Source organism: Lathamus discolor, chromosome 7 (genome assembly GCF_037157495.1).
Source record: "Lathamus discolor isolate bLatDis1 chromosome 7, bLatDis1.hap1, whole genome shotgun sequence".
Lineage (NCBI taxonomy): Eukaryota > Metazoa > Chordata > Aves > Psittaciformes > Psittacidae > Lathamus > Lathamus discolor.
Genome location: NC_088890.1, coordinates 18,398,538 through 18,416,369, shown reverse-complemented (window position 1 = coordinate 18,416,369; position 17,832 = coordinate 18,398,538). Strand labels below are relative to the sequence as shown.

General features: G+C 40.0%; 1 protein-coding gene across 3 annotated transcripts in view; it reads right to left on the bottom strand.

Moving 5' to 3' along the window:
• Positions 1–17,832, bottom strand: part of PTPRG (protein tyrosine phosphatase receptor type G) — a 407,805-nt gene that overhangs the window by 124,192 nt on the left and 265,781 nt on the right. For all 3 annotated transcript variants that reach the window (XM_065687094.1, XM_065687095.1, XM_065687096.1), the window contains one exon: positions 14,260–14,355. In XM_065687094.1, the coding sequence (XP_065543166.1) occupies positions 14,260–14,355 (96 nt within the window). The remainder of the gene's footprint in view (positions 1–14,259; positions 14,356–17,832) is intronic.

The following is a 17,832-nucleotide window of genomic DNA, read 5'->3' as shown; positions in this document are numbered from 1 at the left end:
GACCCCATCACACTCATAGGACACACCAGCATTTGTAGCTCTGTCTGCACTCAGATTCAAGAAGGGCAGCAAACTTTTTAATATATGGCATAAGAAAGACATAAAAAACCCTTCTATTTTTAGAGGTAAGACACTACTTACATGCCTCAGATGAAATGCCAGCAGTAATGAAGGAAGAAAGAGGGTGCTTCCTAAAAGGCAGGTAGCTATAGGTTGGGCACTTGCAACATAAATGCAGCATTAACAAATATTGCTTCTGACACAAGAACAGCTGACAGAGATAATCTCCATAGCTCAGCATGAATTTCCATAGCCTTTCAGCAGCTCTATTAGACAGGTATGGCAGCAGCCAGCTGTACTGCATGCACACACCAAGGTTCTCTAAACCCATATGGCCCATATGGCCCTACAGCACACCGAGGTGGTGCTACCAGCCCAGGCATCATCCCCCTTTCCCACTACCATCTGTCCACAGAGTGGTATCAGTATCCACCTGAGGAGGAGTGCAGAGCAGATCTAGGTAACGAGAGAATTCTGAGTAAAAAATGATGGGTGTTTCCATCTACAACACAAGGACCACCAAACAGCTCTACACAGAAGGGCTTAAAAGCCAGCTTTACTTCTTGGCCTTTAATTCCCTGCCCAACTTATGAGAAGAGACAAGTCTAGCCATAAGGCGGGGTGGGCCATGTGTGATTAGAGAAAGTAAGCTTATTAGCTGAAAGATGATAAATCTCTGTAGATAGCTGGAATAGCAGAAGGCAACAGTTTGCTTAGCCATATCACTGGTAATGAGTTGGCAAGAGGAGAGCATTCCAAAACATTAACCTAAAGCTTAATTTGACTGGTATGCACTTGGGGAGAGTACTTAACAAAACTGGTTCACCCAAGATGAGGAACTATCTGTCTGCTTATGTCTTCCACAAAATGCAGCAGGATATAAAAGCCTGTGTTTTTAGCAGTTGAGAATACGAAATGCAGGGAAAAAAACCCCGACCCTTTGAGAAGTGATTGATGTAGTCTAATCATGTTTCACACTAGAGCATTTCAAATTATGTTGGATGTTTTTATAGGATCTAGATATGATAAAGAAGGTTTGCCAGGTAGGAAGGTAGGCAGGGGTGAGGAAGGAGTAAGAAAATAGTTTAATGTTGACTGCTTCTAATACACAGGCATGTGCATAATGCCATACAAACCACAGATAAATTAATAATAAGAAATAATCACTAGCTTAACAGTTTGGGTTATGAAGCTTTGCTTTCTAATCAATGCTCACCCATATAGCTGTCTTAAATATTGACCTGGTAGAATGATCCTGAAAGAAAGTTAATATCAAAAGGGGTGATTTAATTCAATCATCCTGATCCCTGCATAGCATGATCCTATTTCTTCAATGCCCCAGAAAGCAGTAACTTAAGTGAAGCTTACAGATCAGCTAATATATTTACAGCCTTAAAATGCGACACACTAAAAAATACACTGAGATCCGAAGTTAATCCCTTTTAGCAATATTCTTGCAGCAAGTAAAGATGAATTTTATGCTGAAAAAGAAATCCATTTTATCACGAGCAAGACTGAGCTTTCTAATAACCAAGCTACTTTCTAATGTGGTACATCATTTTACTTTAGTCATAAAGAACAGTTTGCCAAATCTCCAGTTAGGCTTCATTTGATACAGTACAGATGTTGCAAACCCAATACCTGCTTTCAGAAAGCCTATTTACTCTTGATAATTACTGCATTAGGATGCATTTTTGATGCGTGGAAATGGCACGGTTACAATCAGCACCTAAATACTTTTCTGATGGTATCAGCCAGGCAGCTTTTCCTTGGCTTTTCCATGCTCCCAAGAGCTGGGAAACACAAGCTCATAGGAAAAATCCTGCTCCATCTTGCAAGCCCCTGAAAACTCACTGTTCAGAGGTGCTGTGAACAGATTTACGCAATCTTTGTCTAACAGATATTTCAATTTTCTGCATAGAATAAGATGGCAATTGGCATTTGTAGCTCTTATCTACCTCCAGTAAAGCTTAATGTGCATAAAAGCACATCCCAGATTCTTTGCTGGTTTTGTTCTGGGAACCCTGCTTCAAGCACATGTGAACATAAAACAAACGGAGGTTCAATATCACTCAAACTGGGACCATTTAGCTCATTTCAGACCCATCACCTCAGTCAGATTAGTGAGCTTCTCAGTTAATCTCAGATGTAGAACATACATCTGAAAGCTACTAAAATCATGCTGTATAAGGGTTCCCAAGTTTACACACCTGTATCACCACCCTAATAACTTTAAGATCCCTGATTTAGATTCACAGGAGGTAAAACATCAGATACAGGGACTGCTCTGGGCAAGCTGCCATGTCGGCTGCAGAATAATTTGGGGGGTGAAATGTCATCAGCATTATCAGTTAAGCCATCAGCCATACATACAAATATCTACCTCTGCGCAAATACATAAAGAAACGGTCCAGACTAGACTCTGATCTACTCCCATTGCCTTTCTTTGACCTCTGGAAAGAAAATCACCAGTTCGGAAAACCCTGGATAATCATCTCTCCCATTGTCCTGCAGCACAGAAACTCCAGAAACAACTCGACCGTCTGTCAGTAACCTGTAACTGGATTTGCAGTGATTTAGGGCAGATCATAATTAAATTACTGAGGGATACCTTCCTGCATGCTTGCTCTGCATCATGTGCAGTGTTTAGGAATTAGACAAGAAACCACACGCACATCATTGATAATTACTGGGGCGGTGCTTCCATGGACACACCAACCTGACACGAACCCATGCTGTCCCCAGTAGGGCTAGGCAGCACCCCCTGGTCCCAAACGCTCCTCTTCCCTCCCTTGCATGCTTCCATGCTTTCCCATCACATGTGATCTGGGAAAAACATACTGGTATTTCAGCTGGACCTGTTGTGTGACTTGGCCAGGGGTGGATGAGGTGGGCAGCAGGCAAAGGCGGAACTAGGATGACTGGATGACTCTGTACCCACCTCACTGACTGTACAAAAGTGACACGTTCCATTTATTTGTACAACGTGAGCCCTAAGTGATTCTTACATCTTGCAGCAACCTATTAACGAAAAGAGACTTTGTGAATGGGGTATGCGGGTAAACACTTCAAACAAATACATCAATTATGCATAGTCGGCATACTTTTCCTACCTTAGGGATCAAGCTGAAACGAGACTAAAGAATTATGTTTTATTTGTATTAAAAATGTATTAGCTGCTGTCCGAGAAGGTTTTCTAGAACATTTGGTATGCTACCCAGGAAATTCGGTCTGAAGCTTGAATTGTTTATTATTGCCAATACTAGGAGAAACTTGGCACTGTTGTATCTTGGAACAACAGTAATAATTCTTCAGGCAGAACGGCTTAAATTTAATAAGAATAATATTTTTATCTGAGCCAGAAGATCTAAAGGCAAAGGTAGCCCCAATTTTACCCTTTTATACATTCAGACTTTACAACCAATCTCTCTTTTATGGCACAAAGTGAAACTGGGCAATCATTTATGAATAGATCCTGTGCTCACCCTCACTTAAAATGTGCCATAACACTAACTGGTAACCAGAGACATATGAAGTCTCTACCATTTCATGGAAGATACAGAGGATGAAAACAAGTGTAATTTTTCTAAGGTGTGCACAAATCCTGTGCAAAATCCTGTGGAACTGGGCAATGTGTGAATTAGAGAGCTGGAGTTTCCTAAGATTTAGATTTCTCCCTGTGTGTACAATGAAAGTAAACCACATGTAATATACTTGATAAGTCCCTCCAGGTTTGAGGCCTGGATGGCTGCAGAGGATGGCTTTTGAAGAAAGAGAAATTGAATTAGATTTAACGAAAGGTAGGCAGACAGGCATTAAAAAGTCATCTTCCTGGAATCCAGGCTGGATGTTCAACAACAGGGAGAAAACAGGGACTTATCAAAGGCAGCTGCTGCATTTGGGAGAAAGGAAAGGAGATGAACGTACAGCTTTACTTCTCCTTTGTAAATAAGACCACATCTAGCAAAACTCGCTGAAGACTTGAGCAGCAAAAAATAGATGCTTTACTTCCAGCTTCTCTCACTCTCTTTTTCCTAACAATAAAGGTCAAGTCAAAATGCACCAGATTTGGAACACGAAAGAAGGAAGGGGATGAACCAATCGTTACTATCACAGAGAGGAGAAAAGGTACTTGCAGCAAAGAAAACAAGCCACACTCAATGGCTTCTCAATGCTCAGAGACACAAAGACTCTACTAGGGGCTGTTGTCCCTTCTCTAAAGCAGACACCTGGCGAGTGAGAGGAGCCCACGTGAGGGCTGGGGGTCCCTCCACTCTGACCCAGCTCTTATGGCATCCAGTTCTTGGTCTGCTTTGTGCTGTTTGATAAAGTGACAAAGTGATGTAATAACAAAGCACAGCAGAGAGGAAAATGCAGAAAGCATTACTGTAGTGAGGGAACTAATTTGCTTTTTAGTCTAATGGTTATAATCGGCAGACTTCCTGAGTATCAATCTTCCTAAACCACAGAGAGGGTGAGATTACACACTGACAACTGTAAGTTTTACATATAAGACATTTAAAGTGTCATTTTCAGGAGACTGGCAATGAAAACTCCACAAGATAATTTTCTAACAATGTAAAGATTTTTATGTATATGAAAGTGGTTTTGCTTTGGGGGGGCGTTGTTTGGTTTGGGGCTTTTTGTGTTTATTTTGTTAAAGACAGGATATTTTTAAATCACAGAGACGTAAATTACCGTGTTTAAGATGCTGACACCCGGCACTATAAATATTCCTAAACTGATTCCACTTTTGAACATCGAGGGTGAAAAGGAGAAGAGGGAGACAAAAGAATACACGAATGCTGATCAAGTTCTAAGGGCAAGTTATTAAAATAAAACCACTAAAATATAAGGGGACAATTATGGGAATTAAGGCTAACAAATTGGTATGTAATTTAATGAAGTAAGTTAATAATGGCATCCCACTCGGGATTAATCATAATACATTCATCAATTGAGAAGCATTGGGAAAGCAAAAAAAGCTGTATGTCAGTTTACAGTTTACAATGCTGTAAACTGAAAGACAGTGATCCTGACATTCAAATGAACATTAAACTAGAAGAGCAGAGTTAGGGTGCAACATGCACAACCAGCTCTCATTAATGGTTACGACAGATAGCTCAAGATATTGAGGAGAGACCCCATAAAATATACAAAGAGTGCTTTCTACATTTGTAGCGTTGCCGAACTTCAGAGACCAAGTTCTCTCAACAGCAAGAAAGTTTACTGTTCCTTCCTAGCATCAATAATTGTGAGGTTTCCATTAAATAAACCAAAGCAAGGTCTGTCATTTATCAAAGCAAAAATCACTCGATAACCCATCACCATCGCTAGCCACCCTCCTTTGCGACTGTATCCAACAAGAGAAGTGACAGCACAAGTCATGAGTTATGATCTTAGACTTCACAGTTAAGAAAGCATTTACAGTGCATTTTTACCTTAAATTAGAGTTTTTTCAGGCACTTTGGAAGTTCATTTCTCTAGACAGATCTGAGGTTAAACCCAAAATAAAAGCCAAAGACTCTGTATTCTGGTATTTCGCTCTGCACTGTAAAACGAACTGCACGACACCACTTTCTGTACAGCCCACATCCTTTGAAACTCAACCTAACAAAAAGGCTTTAATTGAAAGTATTGCATTTTGGAAGTCATCTCACAAAATCAGGCTTCCTGCTCCTCTGTGCTATTGGAAAATGTCATGAGTGAGTTCAGAGAGCTGAAGAGAAGAAGGAAAAAGGAAGACGATTGCTTGGGCACTGAAGAAGATAAGTGCGCATAAGGTAGATTATCTTTCTACACTGCACAGTCAGCCTGTGGATAGAAAAGTTTCAACACAGCAGGTTGCAGCCATCATGATCTAGAGACTGCAAATGCCTCTTGGCAGAACATAGGCAAGCAGAAGCAGAATGATGTGTTTGCTTCCAAGAACAATCTGTTTCAGCCGCCCTGTCAGTCTGTCTGCCTCCAAATCCAGCCCCCCTTTCGCTCACACATTTGTACCTCATTCCTCCAAGCACACTTGCTCAGGATGTTCAGGCTGCTGTGTGAACACCTCTGCTCTTAGCAGTCCTAGAGTTAGCCATGTGGGCTCCTTCTCATGGATGAGCCATGACAGATGTGCAGCCATAAATGAGAAAGCCCAAACCCTGCACATCAAGAGAAACTTTGCTCATGATTGTATGGGATTTGAAATGAGGGATTACCACGAGCCCAGGCTCTGCACACTGACCCAGCAGCAAAGCTGTCTATCAGTGCTGTTGTCCATGGACAGAAAATGTGAGTACTGAAGACTATCAGGTAAAAGAAAGACCTCACAAGTGAAAGGGCCAGTGTTTCTTCAGTGCAGTTCAGCTCACTAACAAAGCTCGCAAGTGATCATCACGAGTGAATGTACATCACTGGGCTTACAGACCCAACCCCTTCCACCCCCTTGTGCTCCCTAAAGCACTTGCAGCTTTTGTTCAGTGATGTCCCAAGTCTCACCCCACCACTCTGCCTCTTCCTCACCTGCTGCAAGCGATGATGCTCAACAAAGGATGCAGCTCTGCCCACCTCACCACAGCATCCCCTCACAGCTAAAAACCTTTTGAAGTTTCACTATCGAACTCTAGATTTCACCAGGAATTGTTTCTTTGGTACTCTCAAGAGTCAGCCTACTCATTTTTGTAATAAAGGATGAAGAACCCTATTAAAAGGAACCTTTATTTTTAAAATATCTCTGTTGCAAACAGCAGTTTTACTATTAAACACCTGAAACATGGCCAATCTGGGCAAAAGGTATGGATCAGAATAAACTTAAAATCTCAAAAAGCACCAAAATTGAAACTGGAGATATATATAGAGAGAGATATATAGATATCTATATTTTCTTTTACTCACAGAGCTATTCCCCATCTGTTCTCCCCTTTCTTTCTTCTTTTACATAAAATATTCAAAAATATTCATACTTCCCAAAGAAACTTTCAACAGAATTTGAAATGAGAATCTGAATTTTGGGCTTAGTTTAAAAAATTATTTTTGTTTTCTTTAATGGAAAGGTAGAATATATTTTTTCGAAACAGACATATCCCATGAATTTCTGTCTTTTACTGAAACTCAACTTCCAATCAAAAGGGTTTCAGTGCAAGTTATTTGGTCAGCATGAAGACTTACTGTTAGGCACCCAACCTTGCATGTTCTGGCTAAAGCGGCCATCTCTGAAGGCTGCTTAGTGCCAGTCACATACTAAACTCTAATCTAACAGACTTCAAGAAGCTCTCATAATTATATATTTAAATCCTCCATGATGCAAAATCACTTTTGTCTTTTGATAGTTTTATCCCCATCTATTTACTGCAAAATTAGGAGAATCATTTTCTGCTCCAGAGATGCTTTGCATTATTACACGTCATTACATGTGTTGTACAAGGTGTTTCTCAGAAACCTGTACTCTCAGTGCTGTACTGACCATATCTACCTACACCTACTTATCTTTGTATGTCAGGGTACTTTGTATCCCTATAGTATTTTCCAACTACGTAAGGGCCCTAGTACTGCTTTTATTAGTAACAACTAATGGTTTTAAACAGCTGCTATAATTTCAGAACCCAGGGAAAGTGGACTCAATGAGTAGGAACACATTCCAAATTGTTTTGCTTGTATTCTGTTACACGGAGACAAGTACACATACAAATACTTCAACAAATACAAATTACACTTTCCAAAGGCACTGAATAAGCTTTAGCCTGCACACATTTTCATATTACGAAGATAATAAAAAAATACCTATACTAATTCCTAAATAATACTGCTAATCAATAATAATAGTTTTATTATTCATAAGCTACTATTAATAAAACACCATGGGTTCTAATGTAACCATTAAAAGAATTAATAGTGTAATTTAATTTTAAGGTCTTTACATGTATCTGAACTCTATTAAAATAAATGAAAAACCTCTCAATGACTCTGGATGATGCCCTGCATGTTAATGATGCTACATGTTATTTGAACTACTGCAAATCACCTTTAAGATACTGCCTAAACACTGAAGTGCTGATTATGCTTCATGTAGATGGACCTGATGTTTCAGGAAAAGTGCACATCTCCCTCTCCTTTCTCATTTTCAAATCAAAAAGCATTATATTAATGGAGAGGTGGAATTACGGAATTGCCAGGAATTGAGGTAAGGCCATGGGAACTGGGTCTCCTACCAGATACTGTTTTCACAACAGCTACTGTATTTAAAGCAGCTATTCACTGGTTATGATGGCAAATACAAGAAGCAGTTAATGAAAGGGAAGAAGAGGGAAGAAAAAGGCTTCTAGGGAAGTGAAAGGCTGAATTCTGTTATTTGAGAAATATACATGAAAAGAAGCGTATCTGTACCAAAGAGTCAATGGCTTTGATGGTGTTCCACCAATTTATTCTGTTTAGCTCATTTAGGTCACTGTGAAAATTGAATTATTGATCACCTTCATGAAGCACACCAATCTTACAAAAAAGCCAGGCCACAATTATTGTTTTAATGAAGAACAAGTCTCTGCATATATGAGTTAGTAGTAAATATAAAGACATTTAAACACATATAACGCATAGATCTAAAAGTTAAAAGCATTTTTTTCAACACCCTTAAAAAAAATTAGTATTGGAAAATTACATTAAGAATGGCATCCCGGTAAAAAACCTGTAAGCCCCTTGCTTTTTATTCCATGTACCTTTGAAATTACTGTTAGTTGCGTATTTGCTGCCAAGTACCTAATTACTTGTAAAAATCTAGCCCTGCACTCCTGAAGCTCTTGAGTGATGGAGATACCAACATCACTCATCATTATGAAGATAATTTTAATGATGAAAGCACTGCTTAAAGTTATTTTAAAATTCATTTTTACTTCAACTTCTTTAGAGATGATTTGTTTGAGTACCTGTGATGCAGTAACTAATCACTGATGGTTTTCTTTGCAAATAATAAAATAGATTTATATGCCCTCCCTGTAGGAACAAGAATTCCATCACCTCCTCCTGAATTTCTGAGCTATCGAATATTTGATGGGTGCTTAGGGAATCAGTATTGTGTCTTTCCACAGCAGTAATCAAGCAATGAAGTATTCTCTGCCATAATGAATCTACTGCAGGCCCAAAAGATGAATATTTCAAATGCAAAAGCAATATGTTTGTTTTGAACACATTTAAGTTTGGCTTTAATAAAGCAAGTAGTGAAGTGTGCAATGAATTATATTGTTAGACGGTTAAAACAAAGCCATGCAATATGTCTGAATGCATTTAATCCAAGTAAGTACTAATTTTGAATGTGACTTGCAAATATGTATTACATGTATGTATACGAACGGATGACTCAGAAACCAGTGTGAGATCTGTGCCTTTCCTTCCACTCCTGGTTTACTCCAAAACTGGCTCAGCCTTACAAGGCCTGGAGCCAGAAAATCATTAAGTACAAGCTGAATGTTATGAGGGCTGAAATTAAGCATGTGCACCAACTATTCAAGTTAGGATCATTCAAATTGAGAGTGAAGTGCCACATTGGACTGGGACCTCCCACGTGTTACAGCAGTTTGGTGGATCTCAATGAGCAGCCACAGGCAACTTTTAAAGGTCCACAACACAGTGAAGCCTTGCAGACAAGTCTCATCACTGCGGTGTTATTGCTTTTGCAAATCCAGATGCCTTTACTGCAGACCACGAGGATACTCTTGGATATACGAAGTCAAACACCTTCCACTAGCACTAGCTATACCTTGAGAAACACCAAGTAACCCCCATAACTGACAGGAGCGGTCATACTGTTTTCTCCTGAGAAACTTGTCAGGAGGCAAAGAGAAATCACTGGCATATTCTCATTTGTCTCGAAAAGATTTGAATTTTTGCTAAAATAACAAATGAGTTTTCCTTACCAACAAAGAAGCAAGATCTTTTTGATACCCACTGCTGTTTAATGCTCTGATCCTTTCTCCCTCTTGAAACATACATTTTCCCACAGACGTTCCCACTTTCAGAAAAAAAGACCTTTTTTTCCCCACTGTTATCCCCACCCCCAATGGGCTTTAACAATCATTATATACGCCACCAGCCGGCTAGAGTTCCCTTCTCCCCTTTTCAGCTTGTTCCAGTTAACAGCTTTTACAATAATTTGAACTAAAAGATCAGAGGTTCCTGAACCACTTTGCTCCTGTACAACAGTCACTGAGGCTCAGCAAGGATGAGAGAGGTTCTTGAAGGAAATGCCATGGCATGGTGCAAGGTTTTGTTTGTTTGCTGTTTTGCTTTTGCACAATCAAGCACTTTATTCTGCCCCAAATACACAGCTACAGAACAAAAGCCTGCAGGAATTTTCAGCAGGGCTAAATCATCCATCACTTTGTTATTTGCTGCATCTCCCTATAGGTACAATAGTCCCCAGCACAATCCCAGACTTGTTTGGGTTGGAAGGGACCTTAAAGCTCCTCCAATTCCAACCGCTGCCACAGGCAGGGACACCTTCCACTGGAGCAGCTTGCTCCAAGCCCCTGTGTCCAACCTGGCCTTGAGCACTGCCAGGGATGGGGCAGCCACAGCTTCTCTGGGCACCCTGTGCCTCAGCACCTTCATAGGGAAGAGTGTCTTCCTAATATCTAATCCAAATCTCTCCTCTGTCAGTTCAAAGCTATTCCCCCTTTTCCTATCACTATCTGCTCATGGTAAAAGCCCCTCTCCAGATTTCTTGTCAGCCCCTTTATGTATTGGAAGACTGATGCTTGAAGTGATGCTAGGGTCAGAATGCACACCAAGTAGCAAGGTGACCCTTTTCCTGAACATACCTGTTCACTGTACGACTTGTACTCAATGCAAGAAATACCTTTCAAGGCCCAGTCAGAGACTTCAAGCCAGCTCATCTCATTTGCAAATTGGGAATATCTGCTATAAAGTCCTCACAGTGCCATTTTATGTGAGATCTTCTGAGTGTCTATGCACAATGAAATAGAGATGAACAATTACAGTAGTTTGTATATGCAAGAATTGTTTCCTGATTTTAACTATTAATTTTTGTCAGGTCAACTGACCTGTTGCATGCAAACAGAATTTATCAACAGAGTTTACAATGAAGGCAAAGAGAAAAGCAGAGATTTAATTAGCAATTACAAAAAAGTACCAAGTGCTCCAATTATCTAGGTTTAGAACCAATGTACTTCACCTCGAAATTGCCCCTGAAACTGAATTCAATAAGGAAAATTCTTATAGAGTCCAAGTTAAATTATTTAAAAAGGAAGAAAGAGGGTTCTTAATTATTTAATGTTTCACCAGTAATTATACAGTTCAGTATAATGTTCACTCACTGGAGAACCTGATTTTCAAAGGAACATTTGTGAACATCAGTCAAACAAAAAACAGCTGCCAGACTATAAACTCAGGCAGTGCAGTACACATTCATTCCAACACAGCATTAACGCATTAGCAAAAATCCAAGTCTTGACTTAATGGCAAACCTATCCAATAATTTCTGTGTTAAAATATTTACATAGAACAGCATGCACAGTTCAGTTTTCTAATGCATTTGTAAAAAACAGTATGACCTCTACTGGTAATTTTATTTAAAGCTGTGCTCTAGATAAATGAGTTAAGAGATGGAACTACAGCTTTGGAAAACAGCAAACTATAAAATCAATGCTCAAATAGTCAAAACTGACAATCAAAACATGGACATCTTACGGACTTTTCATTCCAAAGTTACTAAGGATCTGTTGTAAAAGACAGCTTTTAAATTAATTGCATGAACTACCAGCCATGGTGAGCTTATGTACATGGTGCCCTAGGGAGCAACACTAAAGGAACATCAAGTATTTCTGAGCAAATCTGTAAAGGCTTTTCCAAGTTGTGGCTCACAAGCTCCAGCAGATGATACGCAGCTGAGGGAACTAAAACATCACCTTGATCAAGCAATGTGGATGTGCAAAGGATTATCACCATCAATTAACAACCCTATGTACAAAGCTCAATGGGATAAACTCTGGAAAACCCTCATGATGGCCAACATAGCAGTTGCCACACTGAAGTCCTTCAAATTTACTTACACAGGCCAGAATTCAGCATATGATGTTTCAAGATAGAGACTTTGGGCTCCACAAATCTTCCTCGGCAGCTTTGCATCTTGGAGCAGAGCTACCCAGAAGGAAGACCTGATGCACTCACAAGTTTAAGAACACACCACTCATCTATCATTTCAACCCAAAGACAAAGATACCAAAGAAATAACCTCATTTCCTTCCAGACGCAAAACAGGTTGTCCCTGGGTCACTTTGCCATAGAGTTACCTTACCCCCACTCTCTGGAAGAGATCAGAGACTGTTTAGCAGTAATGGCTTCAGATTTCATGGCTCTTGGAGCAGAGGAGCCCAGCTGCACCATCATCCAGGCTTTACAGCCTAATGTCCTGTGGCCTGCAGGGCTAGCAATGATGAAAAGTATACATTTCTGCTTCCCTAAGGGGACTGCAACACTCAATTGTGGTCTTAAAGAGCCTGTGGTCTCTTAACATCAAAGATGGCATTTTTAACAGCATTACAGACTATTCTAGGTTATTTTTAGTGAGTTTAATGGCTCCCTTGGAATCGTGGGACTTGCAGTAAGTGCAGCACCTGGCTTTGCAGGTGGGGAATACAAAACACATCCCTACTGCAATTTTAAAGTCCTCTAAAACCAGGGTTTATGGTATAAATGTCATATACAGACCAGGAAATGGTACAACATGGGGCAGTGCTTCATGTGGCTTATGTGAGGCACATCAGGGTGATTTAGCAACTAAATTCCAGCAGATGATGCATTGTACACCATGGCATAGCACATGCTCCTTCTGACACAGCACTCACACATAACGTGTAGCTCTTCACTGTGGTATAAATCAAGTAGCAGTGTCTTTGGTTGCTCTGCTTCTAAACTTCTGCCTTGGAAGGCCACTTTCAATTTGCCCAATGCTCCTCACAGCACATGAAGATTAAGAAGTCTGGGGAATCATCTTGCTATGCCACTGTAAATTATCGCAGCTCCACCAGCTTTACCCTAACATGAAACGCCACAGAAGTGCTCAGAATTCAGCAGTGATGAATTTAACATGCCTACTTCCACTAGCCTGATGTCAGCAGAGATACAGCAATTTATGCAACACAAGGATCTGTCCTTTTCTCCTTATCAAAGCATTTGATCAAAACCAGTGACATGGAAAAAGACAACCTTACTTAATTTGAGCAGGAGAGTCAGGCTTGTCACTCCAACATCATAAGAAAAAGGGATGTATTTACATACGGGTACTTGTATATTCCTTTTTATCTGGCTTCACAAAGATAACAGGAAGATCACTATCATTCACAGTAAAAACTAGTGTGAAACCTCACAGAGGACCAATATTTTCCCTTGCTCTCCCCTCCCTTCTTTCCTCTCCTTTGAAAAAGCAGCACCTTGAGATATTCCAAATCATTAGCCATTTCTCTGTCTGCAACAGCTTGGTGGTATGGAGCTGCTCCAACTCCCTCCATTCAATTCACCCCCGAGTCAGGAAGGAAAAACTGAGTTTCTGATGCAACATGATGAAAGCCCTCAACTGCTGAACACTGCCGAACACCACTGCCACGTGACTTGACCTGCCAGCCCTTGCAAGCACCAGTCTCTAACCCACACTACAGGTCTTGAGCGTGTCGATCCAACAAATGAGCTACCCAAAGCAGTCACGCTCCTGAGGATGCATTTAAAAGAGCAGATGCATAAATTCACTCATTTGGAAACCTGGTCTGTTCAAGAACTTGTTACTATGACAATTTAGAAGATGCTGCTGCAGATAAGATTGATGAAACTTATTGATTTTCTCTCCAGCAATGTTTGAATTTCAAGTTTTTCTCCAAACAGTACCCCCGGTTCATGTTGGGTTGTTAGTATTCCAGGGACCACAGCAATGTGCTTCGGCAGTGAAGGAAGTTCCATGATAAATGTGTTCTCCAATCTGCATCTGTAAAGCAGCTATAAAATCAGAACAATTCATGCAAAATTTTTCATTATGTTTTTAAATATACTTATTTACATTTTAAATCACACATAGACAATATAAAATATCTTTCACTTAGACAGGTGGGAACAAGAAAACAGATGCATCCATTAAGCTTGAAACAATTCAATGAATTAAATGGTACTCGGTGAATGCTTTGGTTTATGGATATAGCCCTTGTTTAAACTTACTTGAAAAAACACGGCCATGGCTCCTACTACCCTGTTTTCTAGAACTGCTGTTCCAAAACTGTCAAAGTCATCAGGATTGTAGAAGTAAATCTGCATCTGTAAGAATTAAAAACAACAACAAAATCACATTAGTGTTGATTCATGAAGCTTTCAAACGAGGTAATGCATCCACGTCGTACGTAAACCCAGTCTTATGAACCTGAGATAAAGGAATTCTGCTGAACAATATTGTTTAACTAGCATCTTGATTAATAGCATGACTGCCCTACTGGGACAGTAACCAGGGAACAGAGTCAGTGCAATGCATTTTAACACCAAACCTAAGGATAAACAGAATGGTCAGTCTGTTTAGATGGTAAATTTTGTGCTTTCTGACAGAATCTCTACATTTCTTTGCTCATTGCAGGCTCATCTCCTGCTCTGTTAAATGTGCTAAACATATTTATCTCAAAAACCATAGAGAATTCTGGAGAATGATTTCAACGTTTAGAGTTATTCCTTTAGTCCTAAAGCAATTTGTAAGATAAAAGTCTGTCTCTGTAGCAATGCATTTTTATGAGCCTCTGATATTCAGGACTATCAGTTAGGGTCAAGACTTCTCCCTGCCTACAGTTAAATTTCATGACTTTTATTTCCAAAGCATTAGCAAAAAGTATGAGACAAACCCAGATATTTTGATGTCATTTTAGGATGAATAATGAATATTAATACTTAGGCAAATCCAAAGTGATGGCAGGTGAGAACAATGATTACCCCAGAACAGCAAATGCCACAAATACAGGAGGTCCAAGAAATAGCTTCCTTCATACACATTGCTGTTTAACAGTTGCACTTCAGTACACATGCGTCCATGAGTAAGGGCAACTCACAGAGGCCTATGGGCACTACTGCTCTGAATGTCCTCAGCGGTTCTTGTTCCATCTACTGCATTAGCTAGCCACTTCTGCCAGCCATCCTACAGCAGTTTTTCAACCCTTCCATTCCCAAAGAAGCCCCTAGTGTTAGTCCATCTGTATCAACCACAATTTGCTCCAGTGGATCTGGTTTGCATCCAAAACATGCAACACTCCCTTCTCAGCATTACACCATGTAGGTGTGCACACATTCATAGAATAAACTCAGTACTGGTAACATTTGCTGCATGAGTGCTCTACACAGATTAAAGACATGCGCCTCATGGTAACAGCCGGACTGCAAGACCTAGACTTGCAGCAGTTGCTCTGGGGACCATTAAGGGAACCTCCTGGATGGCTTTCACAATCCAAACCACTACTGATGTGCCCATTGTGGGAACACTACTGCAGGATGGTTGGCCAACATGCACACACTCATGCACACTGCCTCCAGCCAAAAAAAAGTCTCTTCCTGGCTATGAGACAGGAATGGACCCATCAGGCTTCTTTTGCCTGAACCTGCACATCTCTGCTGCCCATCACCCTGACCTATGCAGGCTTTCCACAGCATTTCTAGGTGACAACAAACAGCCACACAGTACATAGTTAAATGGAGATGGCAGGTCTAGCTGAGACTGTCCATGCCTCTCAACACTCTGCCAGTCAGACCATCACTCCCTCCTGCAAATCTGTCTGCAAGCAAATGCTCTGCTGGCATCAACAACTTTTTAGGGGCTGATCAGGTTTTTCCAAGATTGTGCTGCATGACAAATCCTCACATATTCACAAAGGCAAGCGTTTTTCCCATATTCGAAAATTTTGTATATTGCCAGATAAGATGATGCCCTTTTATCTTGCTTAGATATGCTCCTACTCATATTTACTGATTTCCACGTTTCTGACTGTATATATTGGCTGTAAGCTATAGGCACTTTTCCAGTATCATACATCTAATAAAAGACCACCATATAGAGAAAAAGCCAAGATGAAGATCAGTCTCTTCAGAGGTAGAGGTACTTTTTTTTCCAGCAGAAGGATAAAAATAAGACCATAGACCAAATGGCTGACAAAAAACAAAAACAAAAACAAAACCCCCCCAAAAACATGAAAAAATTGTCTGGCACTCACTCTAGCTTCATAAAATTTGAAAGCAATTTTCTTCCCCTATTTTGGCCTTCCTATTCCCAGCATATTAACAGCACACACAGATTTGCTGGCAATATCTCACAAAGCTAGTGGTGCCTCCAGGTTCTGAGAGCTTGTGCTTTGAACAAATGTAGACCAAGGTACAGCCATTCATTGATGTAGAAATCAGAAACAGTTTGTTTCAGATAGAACTGCTTAGACTTCAATTTCGCCAGCACAGACAAAACCTCACAAAACACTAACAAATTACATTTTACTCCCTTTAAAATATGGTCTAAAATTAGATGAACCTTCTATAAAACACTTCACTACATCGTCCCCATAGTTTATGAAGAAAAGTATTACTGAGTTCAGCATATGCCAAAATCATTTTGGATCACTTTTGCTCTCTGCACTTTAAAGGAATTAATTTTTAGAATACACTTTTGGATAGCAGTGCAAAGGGCTTTGGTAAAATAAGTGCTTAATTCACATCTCTCGTCTCAGCAGTGCAATTCCACAGACTAATCAAGAACCACACTCTCCCTTGATTACCATACACATTGATAACATCATACTACGGCTCCCTAGTGTTTTTCCAGAGCGCATGGTCCCTCTCTGTGCATCCATCAAGTCAAGGGGAACTGTCTTGTATGAAAAATTATCATCATCTGTCATCTAGTAGCTTCCTTATGTGTTCGTACAGCTAGAAGGGATGCTTTAGGAGTAGAATCTCTCAGGACTTGCTATTATAGCATTTACACACACATACACTGCAAAAACAGCGTTAGGAAGATGGCAAAGTTACATCCTCAAAGCTGCTCATAAAGGCACACCTGGACACCACTGAGCATTACTATTATAACAATTTTCTAATTATGTGATCACATATTGCTCTCTTCCGTAATACAGTCTCATCTGTTTTCCCCATTTCACAATAAAATGCAAAGGTATCTGACGCATTTTTGTTCTTTTATAGATGATATACATAGTATTGAATGCATTTATCACCAGGTATTTAATTTAATATTTTCCATGGATGGCATAATGTTCTTTATGTACAAATTGGGAATAAGATAGTTAACTATAAAATTAATTTCACTGCATACTTACGTGGCCTAAACATGCTAGAAAATTTTCATTATTACTCCTTATTATATAATTAGTATATACAGGGTGCATTATGCATATAAACGACTTCTGCTGTCTCTGCCCGGTACATACAAAGCAGTAGTACAGAATGCAAAGGGGCATTTAAGCAAAGGCAAATTCGGGTCTTATAATAATATGCTATTTAGGAAGTGCAGAACAGAGCATCATCCAAGATTCCTCATCCAACCTCAGTTGGTTTCAGCACTACGAACCTTGTGATTTCTCAATAGCTTCCAAAACTCAAGGAAAATACACTTTTTTTAAAGGCTCTAAATCCTTTATCAATGGGAAAGCCTGAGATATGCTTTGTAGTTTCTGTAAGTGTGATGCTCTCTGCAGTAAGAATGCTTGGTTCCACGCATCCCTGCTGATTGTGCTCCAAACAGCCTTCCTGGTGGCACAG